The 16,630-nt window shown below is 38.3% G+C and overlaps 1 protein-coding gene across 2 annotated transcripts in view; it reads left to right on the forward strand.

Annotated features, from left to right (window-relative positions):
* LOC138175891 (gamma-secretase-activating protein-like) overlaps positions 1–16,630 on the forward strand; it is a 117,203-nt gene that overhangs the window by 76,801 nt on the left and 23,772 nt on the right. For both annotated transcript variants that reach the window (XM_069106539.1, XM_069106540.1), the window contains 5 exons: positions 5,797–5,925; positions 6,744–6,802; positions 7,495–7,526; positions 12,021–12,082; positions 15,489–15,590. In XM_069106539.1, coding sequence (XP_068962640.1) covers positions 5,797–5,925; positions 6,744–6,802; positions 7,495–7,526; positions 12,021–12,082; positions 15,489–15,590 — 384 coding nt within the window. The remainder of the gene's footprint in view (positions 1–5,796; positions 5,926–6,743; positions 6,803–7,494; positions 7,527–12,020; positions 12,083–15,488; positions 15,591–16,630) is intronic.

A 16,630-nucleotide genomic window follows, 5' to 3' on the forward strand; every position in this document is an offset into this window, starting at 1 on the left:
CCTTAGGAGCATCAAGGCCCAAGAGGACCGGGTTGTCTCTTTGTAGAGGATGGATGTCCCAGTGCAGAGGAGCTCAGATTAATATGGCGTACTTCTTTCAGATGATACATACTTTTAATGTTTTTTCTCCTTCTTTAGTCTGTCTCTACTGGAAGATAAGAAAGTCAGCCTGTTCGTAAATGTCACAAGTAAAAGCTGCTCCTGAGACAACTGGTGCCTTTAAAGTCCCCTGACTAGCAAGATTGGATCAGTGTTTCGACTTTGCCAACCCTCTCTTTGGGCACAGAATAAAACCGTTCTTTCTAGGCAGGCTCCCTTCTCTGCAGGAGGATCCTGGTTAATTAGTAGACGTTTTTGCTGCCAACATGCCTCTTAGAGATGAAAGGTAGATGTTTTCTCCTGGCACTAATTAGAAATGAGCACTGTATAAAAAAATTATGAAGGGGATCTGGCAACCTAATTCCTCCAAGAGAATCAAGGCTTTAATTTAACTCTGGCTTAATTAATATCTGAGACTGCATTATGTATTGATTAGGTACTGGACAGCTAGGTCACACAGATAGAGTGTTGGACCTGGAGTCGGGAAGACCTGAATTCAGCTCTGGTCTGGGCAAGTCACTTAATCCTGTTTGCCTCAGTTTCCTCATCTGTAAAATGATCTGGAAAAGAAAATGGCAAACCAGTCCAGTATCTTTGCTGAGAAAACCGCAAATTAGGTTACAAAGAGTCAGACACAATTGATAAACAACTCAACAACAACAGCAACAGCAAATAGGTATTGATATGTTGCCCACATAATTTATTTTGGTAGGAGGAAAAGGGGTTGACCTATACATAAGGAAACATCAGTGAGAAAAGTCCCTTCTACCAATGCAGATGAGCATTTGCTCTGCAACTTTCAATCTTAATTTCCTGGGGGCACTAAGAGATGGTTACTTGCTCTGTGTCACAGAGTCAATATGTTTCAAAGGAAGGACCCAATCTAGTGCATCCTGGTTCTAAGGCCACCTCTCTATCCACTGCCCCAAACAATTTATCTTCATAATCTTAGGAGAAAATTGAGATTTTTTTTTTTTACTAAGCAGAGAGACTTTGAATTCCTTCCCTTCTTTCCTTCATATTTGATTCAAAATTCCCTGACTTTATTAAGTTTTTCCTTACTATCACCACTGTGCTTTGATCACTTCTTTTTTTTTTTTCCGAGAGAAAATGGGGTTAAGTGACCTGCCCAAGGTTACAAGGCTAGTTTTGTGTTAAGTGTCTGAGGCAGGATTTGAACTCAGGTCCTCCTGACTCCAGGGCCGGTGCTCTATTCACTGCGCCACCTAGCCGCCCCCTGATCACTTCTTGACCTCCCTTTTTTCCCCTCAGATATGAGGTATTCAATTGGCATTATATTCATGGGCCTATTCCTTTCTAACACATCATTTATATGTTTTTTATAAAGGTGTTAAGTTTGCACAGTCAATAAGATAGCAGGTTTCTTTTAGCCAGGGAACATGTCTTCTCTTTCTTTTGTGTCCCTCATTTAGAGCATACTGAAAATGTTTAAAAAAAAGGTTGGTCATGGGTTGACTAACATTTTGAGTTTTATGTGGATCCAGGACTGACCTTAACCTAGGTGGGATGTGGTGACTTCTTCTACTGGATGGCACATGAGGAATTCCTGCCTCCGAATCTTCCTCAGTGAACTATCACAACACCTGACATTCTGTTGTTGGGTTAATTCCATTTCTTTATGTCAATAAAAACCCTGGCATTAGCTGGGCATTCAAGAGCCTCCCTCCATTATCTTGCTCAAACCACTTGTCAATGTTATCTCCTATTGCTTTACATTTGTAACCCCTTCTCCAGTCCATCTGGTCTCTCTTCTTTTCTCTTCTCTGAATATCTTGTTTCTGAACCTTTCTTCACAATAGGTTTTCCCTTCCTTGCCATAACCTAGGATGCCCTCTCCTCTCTTCTTTACTTTTTCTAAATCCTACTCATTCTTCAAAATGCAGATCAAGTATCATATCTCCCATGAAGTCTTCCCTGACCCCCCCCTCTTATTTGACTGTTGATGTTTAACATCTATTATCTACCAGTCATTCACACCTCTGTATGATTTATTTCATTCTAATCACCCTCTCCTGTTTTTTCTGCTACCTAGTTGGGAATAGTACCGTAAGAGAATGAGAGTTTTGGAAGGAGAGGCACTAGAGAAGGGATGATTTTGGAGCATGAGGTAATTCCTGGGTGTGCACCATTATTGGGGAGTTTTTGTGCAGTTAGAGGCAGGATGAAGTCACTAGGCCTGGTAGGAAAGAGTCATGTGACAGGGGCCCAAAAATGAAGATGCGAAGTACTAAATGTGATGTAGGAGAAAGAGTATTTCGTTTGAAGCCTTCAGTTATGGATTCTAATTCTGACTTCCATTGACTACTTTGGGCAAACACTTTTACCTCTCTAGGCCTTAGTTTCTTCATTAATAAAATGAAATGGATGAATTATATGATGCATAAGATCTCTTCCCCCAAATATGGGCAGTACTATTTAAATTACCTTAAATAGATCATATTATGTAATAATTTACCCTTATGAATTTTCAGATTTACCCTAACTGACCACTAGATGTCAGGTCATTACCATTTAATTATTTTATATTCCAGTTTATAAAGTCTGTTCCACCCCCTACCCCCTACTCCCTACCCCCACAGTAGTTACAGTCATAGCAAAACAGGCACCACAGGAGTGGCTTAGCCATTGAAGAGTTATAGTTTTTCCCCATTAGTGCAATACTTCAATTCAACAAACATTTGGTCAGCCCTCACCGTGTAAGAAGCACTGTTTTAACTATTTGTGCCTTGGGAAGGAAGCAAGAACATGAGGAAATACAGGGTGAATCATACTGGATTTGTTTAGAATTCATGGGCAAGAAAAGATGAATGAAAGATAATCTGCAGAATCATGGTTAGAATCAGATGTTCCAGTTTCCCAGTCTGGATTGTATTCTCTCTGCTAAATGTTTGCTGCTGGAGTATATGTCAGGGTTCAGAAACTATGGGTTGCAATGGTATGATTTTAAAGTGCTCTATGGAGGTTCCATTGTGATTCAAAGAACTCCTGGTCTCTGGGTCCAGACCAGGCCTAAATCTGGGCTCTAACTCTTGTTAGCTGTGTCATCCAGCCTCTCTGAGCCTCAGTTTCCTCATATATAAAATGAAGGTAATAATACTGGAACTATACTTCACAGCATTGTTGTGAGGAAAATGCTTTTCAAACCTTAGAAGACCTTACAATGTGAATTATGATGATGGCTAGTGTTGTTTCTTGACTAACAAATAATATATATAATAAATATTAAATATATTTTATTTAAATAATATTAAATATAGAACTAACATCAAATATGTAAATAATATACAATACAAATATATTTATTATATTATTTTTATAATAAATAAAAATTTATAATTATATCATTATACATAATGCAAATGATATATATATACGTGTGTGTGTGTGTGTGTGTGTGTGTGTGTGTGTGTACACACATTCTTTCTTGAGGAATTCTTGGCTCCTTTCAAGGCTCAGCTGAAGCGCCATCTTCTCAGAGAGTCTCTTCTTGATCCTTGTCCTCCTGCCTCCCTTATACGCTTCCTCTGCCCTATTACCGCACTGTTTTTGCATTTACTGTGATATACTTTGCGCCTGTTGTTTCCCATCAGTAAAACGTAAGCTTCTTGAGGACAGGAACAGTTCTTTTGACTTTGTAATCCCAGCATAATATCTGGCACGGGATAGCCACCCAATAAATGTTATTTAATCCTATGATTTTAAGAGATTACAAAATCGCCAGTAAAAGAGATTTTTTTGCCTTGTGCTATTTTTGTTTACATTATTCATGTGCTCCATTCTGGCTTAAAATGAAGCCAGGAGTGTGAGTTCAATCCCCACAAGGAGCAATTATCTTCAGTCAGTTCCATGGTCACAGATTGTATGAACTCTAAGCATCAGCCAGAAAGTTCATCAATGCAAGCTAACATTCAGGAGGGAGTCTGGGCAAGGAAGTGTGAATAAAATGCAAATCTTTCACTATGAATAAAAAAAATACCGTATTGACATTGTGTTAGTATTGGAGGACAAAATGTACTTTCATGGTTCTGTCATATCCCTCAAATTATTAAGTGAATATGTTTTTGCTCCAATAATTTACCTCTTAAAATATCCAGAGTTTAAGTACCAGGATAGCAGATGATTAAATGTTAATGGAATTTAGAGTATGGGAGGAACTCTAGAGATCATTTAGTCCATTAATTTAAAGACTTAAATTTAATGATTTTAAAGTACATTTTAAAGATGAAGAAATGGAGCCCCTCTCAAAGTTAAGTGATTTGTTCCAGTAAAAGTTGGAATTCCAACCTGAGTTCACTAGTTTCAAATCTATTGCTCTTTCCCATGAGACTACATGGCCCCCAAAATGAATTTGTAATTTATTGTTCCATTCTGCTTTGATGTGTTGTTTGATGACTAGGAGGCTTACTTTTTCTCTCTTGTATTTTGAGAATGTAAATAAGCTTAATGGATAAAATAAATTCATCTAAGAAGCCACAACTTTGGTTAACCTTCTTTTGTGACTCTAAAAGGGGTGATGGGGCATATCGCAAGACAGAAATCTACAGTGAGCCTGCCTGCATGGTGGTGTAAAAAATAGCAATAGAATTTAGAAAACTTAAGGTCAAGTCTTGGGTCTGAAACGGGCCTTGTGATCTGAGGCAAATTATGGCACCTCTCTAAATCTGTTTCCTTATGTGTAAAATGGAGGTGATACTGAATACTGCCTACGTCATAGGGGAATGGTGCTTTGTAAACTAAAAATTGCTATTTAAATATGAACTACTGCTATTATCACCTAGTAGTACTTTAATTTAGGCTTCCCTGCTTAGCTATAAATCACTAAACTATGAGTATAAAAGTCTCAGGTTATTCACTGGATATAAAAGTGAGTGTCCTTTGTTGTGAGACGTAGAGAAAATGAAGAAGGTTCTTTTCTAGCTAGACGAGGTCATGTTCTTTTAGTTATTTTCTTTTACATTTTAGGGTAATTGTCCACATCAGAGCTACCCTGTTACCTCAGATATGAAAAGAACTAGCAATTCTTTAAGCTTTGATTCCCTTAGGTTCGAGAGCTTGGGTTAGATGAGGAGGTCTTAACCTATTTTTATATTGTGGCTCCCTTTGTCAGCCTGATAAACACTATGGGCCCCTTCTTAGAATAATGTTTTTTTAAATGCATAAAATACTCTATTAAATACAGTTGTCACAATTTTTTTTTAAAGTTCATGAAGCCTAGGTTAAGGATTTTAGCAGCCCCTTCAAACTCTAAAATTCTAGGATCATATATTCTTACAAGGCTTCAAGACATTAATTGGGTATGCTATGGAGAATTCTAGAAAAGATACGGGAGAGACTAGAACAGGAATTGAGTTGGTGAAAGGATATCCCCACTAATTAAATCAAGTCCGCAAAATGCAGAGAAGCAAAATATTCCAATCAAGAGTGTTATCATGTGTAAGGTAAAGAATAAATCGACTTTCTTCTATACGTGTGTTTACTGTATATCTGGTACAACATAGACACTTACTTGTTAATTGATTGACCAATTGATACTCTTATGTTTTAGTTTTTATCTCTGTTCTCTTCTTAGGAAGTAGCAGCTTCAACTGCTTATCTTTGTTTTTTATTTATAAGAATTGGGGGAGCATCTGGGCCCAATTCTGAGCTATATTCATGCTATATCTTCATATTTTTCAGGTGCAGAGCTTTAAGGGCTACTGGGAAAAACTGAACTCCAATTTGGAATATGTCAAATATGCTAAACCACGTTTACAGTATAACAACAATGTGGTTAGGAGAGAGTGGAGGAACTTAATTTCAGAAGAGGTACGTATAAGGTTGATGAGGTCTTTGAGTAACTTCTAGATTTACGCAAAACAGAAGGTAAAAATATATATATTTTAGAATTAGAAGAGCATTTTTTTAAACATCTTACCTTGCGCATTTGATTTGCTGATGAGGAAGTTGAAGTCCAGATAGAATTAATGAATACATTTCCCAAGATTGCATACTAGTGAGTGGCAGACCTGGGATTAGAACTCAGTCCAAGTCTTCTGATTCTCAGTTGTTTTCCATTAGTCCATGCTGATTGTGATGGCTTAGGGCTATGGGATTCTGGGGTGCTATGCATATTCTTAGTTGAGATTTTAAAAATTAAAATTCCCATAGTAGCTGGGGACAATAGAACTCCTCATCTTCAGGGGGGCAGCTAGGTGAAACAATGGATAGAGCATTGGGCCTGAAGTCAGGAAGACCTGAGTTCAAATGCAGACTTCGATAGTTACTGGTTATATGACCTTGGACAAGTCACTTGACCTCTGCTTGCCTCAGTTTCCTTAACTGTAAAATGGGGATAATAATAGCACCTACCTCCCAGGATCCCAGATGAGTCTCAACTGAAATAGTCTTTGTAAAGCCCTGAGCACGGTGGTTGGCACATACTGGACACTATATAAATGTTTATTCCCTACTACCTCCCCCCCCTTATTCTTGAACTCATATTTCCAGCTTTGGGGAACTAAACAAATAGCTGTTTCCCCCCATTTTTGGAGATCTGAACTTTGGGATGTCATATTGTAAATATGAAAGGTAACCCCTCTCCATATGGCTTTTATCTTTCACATCTTTAACATATCTCATTCTAGAAAAAAGGGAAAAGAAGATCTACTGTATATTTCAGGAACATTCTTGAGAATGCTGTAAAGTAAGTTAACCCTAAGTGTTATCATCTATATTAGTAAACTAGATATTGTTCTTTGAAAAAACCTTATTTAACCAAGCTGATGAGAGATGATTAAGTTAGTTCTTTCTTCAATTGTGTATACTTAGCAGAATTGAACATTCCATTTATTGCGTTTTGGTATCTGGATTCCATTACAAAAGCAAGTAATTTGGAGTAGGAAGGAGGTAGCTATAATGAGAAGAATGCTAAGAAAGTATTTATATATTGAGTTTTGTTAACCTTCACTTGTCCCCCACCAGTAATAGGTAGTTAAGAAGTTTTAGATTGCTAGCAAGCTTGGCCTTACTTTGAAGGTTTAATTAATATAATTTCTACAAACTGAGTCATCTCACAGGGGTAGAAGTGTGGGCCAAATTCTGACCTCTATTCTATCTTTTGTTTCTATTCTCTCCCGTAACTGAGAAGTGCAATTGTTGTAAATTGCTACAGAGGTTTAAGATGAAAAAGTGTTATGTGATTTTATAATTGTTTAATGTCACATTTTTTGCCAAGTTAATTTAAATCATGAAGCTCTCAGCAGATAACAATTTCTACCATACTCTTTAGTATTTGAGGTATTTAAGTAGTAATTGCTTTTTGTGATATTATAACCTTTCTTTTTACCTCTTAATGCTCATATCTGTGAATAACATAAATCTATTTTTTCTCTATAGGGTGATTTCAAACCTAGAAACATGGACAGTAGGTAAGAAAAGACCTGAACAAAAACCTCTTGTCAATGTCTTTCCACAAATCCTCCTTAGAAGATCCATCCAAAATGCTAGAGGTCTTCTTTGGTACTTGAGGGGTTCTCCTTCCTTCCTTCCTTCCTTCCTTCCTTCCTTCCTTCCTTCCTTCCTTCCTTCCTTCCTTCCTTCCTTCTTTCCTTCCTTCTTTTGTTTTTGCTTTTTGGAGGGGGAAAGGCAGGGCAGTTGGGGTTAAGTAACTTGTCCAAGGTCACACGGCTAGTAAGTGCTAAGTGTCTGAGGCCAAATTTGAACTCAGTTCCTCCTGACTCCAGGGTCATTTCTTTTCCCTCGCTCTTACTCTAGGACTGGCCCAGCTGCTCATTCAGTCATGAGTTCCTTGGGAATATATTTTGTGCAACTTCTTCCACATAAACAAAGATTGATAATATCTTGTAGCCAACCTTAATTCATGTACTCACTATGAAAGAAGAAATAAAATATTTATTATGTACTTATTATGTGCAAAGAACTGGGTTATGTGCTGAGGACACAAATAGAAAAGCAAGACAGTCCCTGCCCTCAAGGAACTCATATTCTAATGTGCCTTACCATTGCCTTTTGGGACAGATCATAGCGTTCTATAATTTACAGCCATTTAGCAGCACTGGGAAAATAGCAATACTAAAGTGATGGGCTTTTGTACCAGTGAGGATATTGAGAGCATTGAAAGCATCACAGTTTTCCAAAAGTTATGGGTCCTGTTTTCTGTCTTCAGGATCTATGTAAAATATATGCATTTTGCTGTACTCACTGAATGGAGTTATTTACCTAATTGCAAAATAAGTTTTTCATCCTTTTTGATTTTCCACTGTGGACAGTTGGATCCCTCTCTGATTTTTATAGGTTTTACCAAGAAGGCTTTGTGTTATTCAGGACATTAATCCAGTTAGAATCAATGACTCATGAAACAATGTTATGTTTTGCTCATGTCAGTTAGCCAAATGATTTTACTGCAGGGTTTTATGATTTTAAGGTGATTTTTGACTATACTATATTAATGTTATTAGTCTGAAACTGGTAGGTAGCTAGGTGGTGCAGTGGATAGAGCATGAGGTCTGAAGGCAGGAAAATCCATTTTCATGAGTTCAGATCTGGCCTCAGACACTTACTAGCTGTGTGACCCTGGGCAAGTCACCTAACCCTTATTTTGTTGATCTGTAAAATGAGCTGGACAAGGAAATGGCAAATCACTCCAGTGTCTTTGCCAAGAAAACTCCAAACGGGGTCATAAAGAGTCAGACACAGCTAAAATGACTGAACAACAACATGTGAATCTGTTTGACTGGGCCAGTCTTTAACTCCAGCATCCACTTAAGGAAGTCACTTGCTTCTAAGTTCTCATTTCTCTAACTATATAATGTTTAGCTTCCCTTCTTTGCTCAGTGTCAGTTGGCATAAAAATCTTTCCATATTTTTTGCCTTCTTCATATTCATTTTTTCTCATGGTGCACTATATTTTTGGTACATTATATTTTTACACCACAATTTGTTTAGCCATTTGGCATTGACTGGGCATCTACTTTGTTTTTCATGCTTTCCTACTATAAAAAGTGTTGTTATAAATATTTTAGTATGTTTGGTGTGAATGGTATCTTTCTTTTTATCTTTGACCTACTTGAGATATATGCTAAATATTGGGATGATCGGATGGTACGGATCCGATTTAGCCCTTGGTTTATATTTTTGTTGGCAGTGATTCAAAGAAGTCCTTTCTTCAGGGTGGTTAGGTGGTACAGTGAATAGAGCACCAGCCCTGGAGTCAGGAGAACCTGAGTTCAAATGCAGCCTGTAGCAGCAAGCACCCCAGGGTGGCTGCTAACACAGGTTCTTAGATCTGCTTTGATAAAGGAAAGCAACTCAAAATGGGTTAACAAGCTTACTTTAATCAGTCAAATATGTATCGTTTACCTAGTTCAGGGGAAAAAGGTCAGCACCCCGAACTTCAGAGTATACAGACAGAATTATCAAGACAGAGAAACAGATCAAGTAGACAGATTTCCAAACTGTCCAACCATTACATCCATACCAAATCAACATCTGGGTTTTTCAAACAACAGGGGCTTCCCAGAGTCTCATCTGATCAAATCACAGAACACTTCTCAAAGTGAGCCCCAAAACAAAGCCTCAAATCAGGGTTTATATAGCCTGTTCCTGGCTCAGATAATGTAACAATCTTCTGGACCCACTGGCCAATCAAAAATTATCTACTGAGAAACAAGCCTCCCACCCCAGGCTCCAGGTGCACTTTAGCGTAGGGGCAGGGAAGATCTTAAAAATTTACATTCCCATTACATGGCCTCAGACACTTAACACATACTACCTGTGTGACCTTGGGCAAGTCACAACCCCAATTGCCCTCCAAAAAAAAAAGAAGTCTTTTCTATGGTTTCTTATAGTTGCATTTCTTCTTTTAAAAACTCTTTTAAACTTCATCAGATACCTTGTCACTAAAAGTAGCAGTCATCATAAGCACAGGTTCACAACTGCTGTCAGGGTGAAATTATCTTCAACCACAGACTGACAGTGCCCAAGTTTATTCAATTGTACCCGCAGAAGTGTGGTATCTTATATTAATTTCCCTGGGTGATTTAAAACTTTCCCTATCTAAAGCGGAGGCTTCCTCCCACTGGCACTAAACAGAGGTTGTCAGTTCCTTTAACTAGAAACATAAGGGTGGTATGACACCAGTTGACTCTAGTCCTGTTGGAAATGGGTTTGACAATCTCTGAAATGTTTCCAGATTGGCTGAAGTTCCTGTGTTTACCAGCCCCATCCCTCTGCCTCCCTCCCTCCTCCTCACTGATATCACTTTTTTCTGTGTCTGGATTACTGGTCATCCTCTCTTAATGTGCCTAAGGAAACCTTGTGTTGGTTTCATGTGCTGTGGTTGAACTAATCGCTGGAAGGGAATCATTGTCATTGCTGGAAACTGAACCTGCTGCATGAGATCTAGTGGTGCCATGCTTTTGTTTCCTTCTATTCTATTATCAACTTAAGGACTAGACAAGATGGCAGCAAAACGTGGCTGAAATGTAGCCATTTTTTGCTGAAAAATGACAGTAACATGACCATTTCTTTGGTGAAAGGAACCCTGTATTCTAGGCCCGTACCATGGAGGTGCTTGACCAGTGTATGTTACCCTCCTTGACCAATCTATCACTCAGTTTTGACCATTTCCCTTTGATCTTAGCTACCTGAATCCATGTAGGAAGTGAAGGCAGGGATATCACAGAAAATAGATAAATTTTCTTTGTAATGAATTTTTTCTCATTGAATGAAAACACATCTTTTCTCCTTTCTACCACTGAAAAAGAAAGAAAAGCAAAACCTTTGTTAGAAACATTTATAGTAAAGCAAAAAAAAAATTCCTATGTTGGGCATATTAAAAAATGTCTCAGTCTGCTTTCTGAGTCCATCAGTCCTCTCTTAGGAAGTGGGTAATATGTTTCATCATGAGCCTTCTAGAATTGTGGTTGGTTATTGCGTTGATCAGGTTCTTAAGTCTTTCACAATTATTTCACTTTACATGATTATTGTTATTGTATATTTTGTTTTTCTGTGTCAACCAACTTTAGCATCAGTTCATACAAATCTTCCTGGGTTTCTCTGAAAACATCCTCTGAAAATATTTCTTGTATCACAATGGTATTACATCAGATTCATACTACTATATCTTGTTCAACAATTCCCCCAGTTAATGGGCATCCCCTCAGTTTCCTGTTCTTTGCAATTGCAAAAACAGCACAGCAAATAATTCGTATAGGACCTATGTTCTCCTTACTTCCTACTCCCTCAGCTTGTTTGATGCAACATGTCAACTTGGAAGTGGAAAATCTTTTTAACATCACATACTACACTTCCCACTCTGATCAAGTTACTTTCTAAACTAAGCAACTCATGTTTAGATGGGCTAAGATGATAATCCAGAACACATTCTTCCAAACTAAAGTCAGCAATCTCAATGTCAGCATTCTCTCTGGGAGGGAGAGAGAGATGGAGGTAGACCAAGCCTTGTCCTGTCCTGGCTTATTGTCTCCTTAGTTAATAAAATATTTTTATCATTCTGATTCTAATTACTAACCCATTCTTAAGCAATGGAATCTGGTTTAGTTTTTCCACTCAGGGTTTTAGTGTCTGAGAGGAAAAATGTAATTCTATCAGAATTAGGCATCTCTCTTCTTCACCTTCCCATCCTTTCACTTTTCCTCTCACAGAGGTCTTGGTGTCTCTTCTGAATTTATGTGGGAGCCACAGTCTGACATCTGTAAAATCTTCCATTCTTCAAGCATCTCCCAATGAACCAGGGGAGGAAAATCTAGTTTATAGTTTCTAATGCCTCTTATTTTTTGTGGTGGTCGTGGGGTCGGTGAAGGAGTTGGTGTTAAAGGTTGGGAAGCATATAGCAATCATGCAAATATTTGTTGTCTAAATAGTGCTCTGTTTTCTTTCAGAGCCACGATTAGCTCCCCTCTTCCAGGAGGAAGATAATCATCAGAGACTGCTTATGGGACTGGTATGTATTCTATGGGCTGTTAGTATGCTAGGGTACTCTGAACCCCAAGATAGGCAAAAAGGTCAGTTTCTGTTCTTTTATTTTCGCATCTTTTTTATTTCAGGACAGGGAAAGAGGGAAGTCTTGTAATTTTTCTTATTGGTTTTAAATCCAACAAAACAGAACCTGGTGTCACTAAATTACAAATCCTGAGTTTCCTAGAATAAATGAATAAAGAAACATTTATCACAGTAGTAAGCACTGGAGATACAAATACAAGAATGAAACAGAACAAGCCCTCAAGGAATGGATATTCCAACAGATGACATAATACATATATGGGAGTTGAGGCTACAGAAAAGAGTTTCTGGAAAATTACAGGGGTGATGAGTTGATCCATAGGGAAGTCAACAGATATCCTTTTTTAGAAACCATGGTAATATGGTGGTATTACTTTGATTTCCCACCCTAGAGGAAGAGGTAGAAAAAAGGGGCATTGAGGGGTAGGTTGGGGGGGAGTTGTGCTAAAAATCTATTCTTCTATGGATCTCTCCAATATTGGTGCTTATACAGTATATTCTTTTTTTTTTTTTAAGCAATCAGGGTTAAGTAACTTGCTCAAGGTTACATGGTCAGTTATTTCTGGGTGTGGTGCTAAGTATCTGAGCCCGGAGTTGATCCCCAGGTCATCCTGACACTGGAGCCGGTGCTCTCACTTGCTGAGCCACCTGGCCGCCCCTAAGCAATTGGGGTTAAGTAACTTGCTCAAGGTTACATGGCCAGGTGTTTCTGGGTGGATGCTAAGTGTCTGAGCCTGAGATTCGATCCCCAGGTCATCCCTACACTGGAGCCAGTGCTCTTACTTGCTGTGCTACCTGGCCGCCCCTATACAGTATATTCTAAAGAATTTAATTATACTTGAATTATTTTTGACTTTTCTTTAGGTTTTCTTTTCGGTTTTAGAGCCCATGCTTTCATGTAAACATGGATCTGCTGAATTTTAACCTGACTTAGGGGTATATTATACTTTACTTGTGAAGGAGGGGAGAGGAATTAGTGAACATAGTGCTGAAGTTGTGTGTGTGTTTTTGTGTGCTTGTGTGTGTAGACTGTAAGCAAGTAGACTTTAAACTCCATGTTTTCTTAGTTTCTATCCCCTCAGCCTGGCTAGTACAACTTGGTAATTTGGGGGAAAAGATCTGTTTGATTTAACATTTGATACCATTTCCCTCCTCTTAATCAAGCTGTGTTTTTTTTAAGTCTAGTAACTCATATGAAGACAAGATATGATTGTGATTGTCAGCTAGAACATACACCTATATACCTCTCTGCCCCTCTTAGCTTGGTTAGGTCCCATTGACAATATCCACATACCAGTACTCTGCAACGATACTCCCCCCCCCCAACTTCATTCACGCTCTGTGATAGGCAATGACAGAGATTTATAAAAGAAAAAAAATCAGGTGTTCTGACAAGGGCTGGTTTGAAGCAACATAGTGTAATGGAGTGGCATATATGATAATGCCTTAGATACTTATTGACTTGTAACCAAATACCTTAAATACTCAGAGCCTCAGTTTCCTTATTTCTAAAATGAGGGTCATCAAACTTTCTCTGCCTGCCTCATGGGGCTACAGTGAGGTTCACTAAACTTAAAGTATTATATAAATGTAAATCTTTCTTATTTCATGTCTTCCTTTGGCCTTAAGGGATTTAGATGGTATTACCTCTTGTAACATTTTCTAAAAGGGAAGACCAATGACTTTGGAATTTACATGAGGACACCAGGGCAAGAAATAAGTCCAAATTTCCTACAGTAGTAAAAACACAGAACTTGGTTTGGGATCTAGGTATGATTTTTATTGGAATGCCCAGTGTTATGGGAGCTGAGAGTCTTTTTAACCAGTCATCCTGCTGAGAGAGGACAATGAAAATTATGAACAGTTTTGCCCAGGCCCCATAGGGAATGGGATTTGTCTCATTCACTAGATTCTATTTAAACAGTCTTAGAACTTGAATATTTCAGGAACCTTGTTCCTCTTCAGTGAAGATATATCATCTTTATAGTGTAATTCTCAAGGTTTGTCACTAGGGGTCAGAAGCCTCATTTTGTTCAAAGTGCCACCAGTTAAATATTGCTTCCAAGTGCTCTAGGAAAGGGATTTGTTCTGTGAAGTTTGGAGTCAGTCAGACGGCCACACTTGAGGACCTAGAGGGCCACATGTGGCCTCGAGGCCACAGGCTCCCCACCCCTGGATTAGGAAATAGGTAAAGAAGGGGGAAAAGAAAAAAAGAAAAGAAGAAAAAACATGGAAGAGGAGGAGAATAGCATTAGCAGTGTTACGTGTTGGCCTGCCTCCACAGATTTACAGAATATGAAAACAGGGCTATTTTAGGGCAGTAAAATGAGTAATTGATTTATTGCCTTGGTATAGTGTGTGTGTGTGTGTGTGTGTGTGTGTGTGTTTGCTTTATTCAATGTTTCTGGTTTGGACTGGCAAAGAGATTTATCACTTATGTTTTCTTCTCTTAAGATCATTTGTCCTGATCTTTGTGAAAACCAGGTAATCAAGTAGTTGTCTGTATTGTGCTGTGTAGAGAGGCAGAGTGATTCAGTACATAGAGTTGGAGTCAGGAAAACCTGGGTTCAAATTACATCCTTCACACTTTCTAACTTTGTGACTGTGGGCAAGTCTTTTAATCTCTCTGAATATCCATTTGCTGAGCAGAGATCGAGGGATAAATGAAAGAGATGCAGAAGTAGAATCTACAAGACTTGACAACTGATTGGATATGAGTGGGTGGTATTTGTATGAAGGGGATGCTGCTTATCCTGCCTATTTATCTCTCAGTTGTGAATCAAATGAGATCCCGTAGGATGAGAGCTGGAAGGAACTTTAGGAATCAGCCGTCTAGCACAGTCCCCCCATTTGACAGATTAGGAAACTGAGACCTTGCATAGGGTCACAGATATTAAGCTGAATTACCAGTATTTGAACCTAGATCCTCTGAATCCAGTGTCCTTACCAGGGTAACATACTACCACATGCTTACCACTGGAACTTACCCACCCAGTGGGTATGTGAGACCTGTCAACTATAAAGCATCCTCCAAAAATGGAAGGTGTCAAGATATTGGCACTTTTATCCTCACCCATTTGGTAACTCTGGGGAAAGTGAAAGTAGCATCTTTAGAAAGTTGCAGATCCTAATAATTTAGCCTCTGTGCTTTGTGAGCATTTGGAGGAATATTGAGTGTGAAGGGAATTCTTTTTACACCATGTTCTATGTGTCAGTTGACTTCTTAAAATGACTTGTGAAATTCAGACCCTCTGGGGAAAAGGTGCTAACATTGTTTCGATTCTTCTGGTATGAGAGACTCAACTTTATCTTATGTGTCTAACTTCTTTTTAATTTTTTTTAAATAGATGGTCTCTGAGCTGAAAGAGCATCTCTTACGAAATCTACCTGTACAATTCATAGGAAAGAAGAACATTGAACAATTAGTCCTGGACTATGTTTCAAAAATGGTTGGTTTTTTTGTTTTTATCACCTGTTCACTGAATCTTATTATGTTTCTGTAATTTCCACACACCTCCTCTTTTTTTTCATCCTGCAGTGTGCCAAATATTCATTGGTTTAACAATTTTGCCTTCATATTCCCAGTGATCAGCACACTGCTTGGCACATAGTAGGGACTTAATAAATGTTTGTTGACTGACAATGTTACAGAATTGCAAGAAGTATATATGGCACCTTTCTATTGCCCCAAGGATCTTACAATGATAAAATAATAGAGAGAATATACGCAAACACATTTATTTGATTCTGGTAAATAGTTAATTACTTCTAAATCATGTAAGATTCCTGTAGTCAGAGCCTGGAGTTTCCAGAATAATTGATAGTTATATAACAATGTTGGCCCACAGAGTTTTATGAATAACAGTAATGATTTCTGCATCCTGGTGTTTATGACTATATTTTGATTTGCCATTATCTGCATTACTAGAATAATGTGAGTCACTGTTACTATTCTTGGTGTGGGTGGATAGTTTGCATTTTAAGACTGTCTTGCTCTTCCAAAATATAGGAAGTTGAAGCCTTTTTAAAAATTGTTGGCAGGATGGAATAATATAATTAACTTTTTATTGGAAAATTTTTACATTGATGTGTTTGTAAGTGTCACAGTGGATAAGAGTGCAGGACTTGGAGTCAGGAAAACCTGAGTTCACCTCTATGGGCTAGTTACTCAATCTTTCTCAGCCTCATTTTCTCTGTACCTACCTCAGAGGTTGTGAGGATCAAATTAATTAGCATATGTACAAGACTTTGCAAACCTTAAAGCCCTGTATAAATGTCAGCTATTATGTCGTTCAGTCAGTCAGCAAGCATGTGTTAAGTACCTACTATGAGCCAGTATTTCTGTTGTTTCAGTTGCGTTTGACTCTTCATGACCACATTATGAGCCTGGCACTGTGCTAATCCCTGAGTTCAATGTACATTAAAGTAGGTTATATCCATCCATCCATCCATCCATCCATCCATCCATCCATCCATCCATCCATCCATC

Source organism: Petaurus breviceps, unplaced genomic scaffold (assembly GCF_028583685.1).
Source record: "Petaurus breviceps papuanus isolate PSGF00001 unplaced genomic scaffold, PetGlider_PUasm1.0 79, whole genome shotgun sequence".
In the NCBI taxonomy this organism is placed as follows: domain Eukaryota; kingdom Metazoa; phylum Chordata; class Mammalia; order Diprotodontia; family Petauridae; genus Petaurus; species Petaurus breviceps.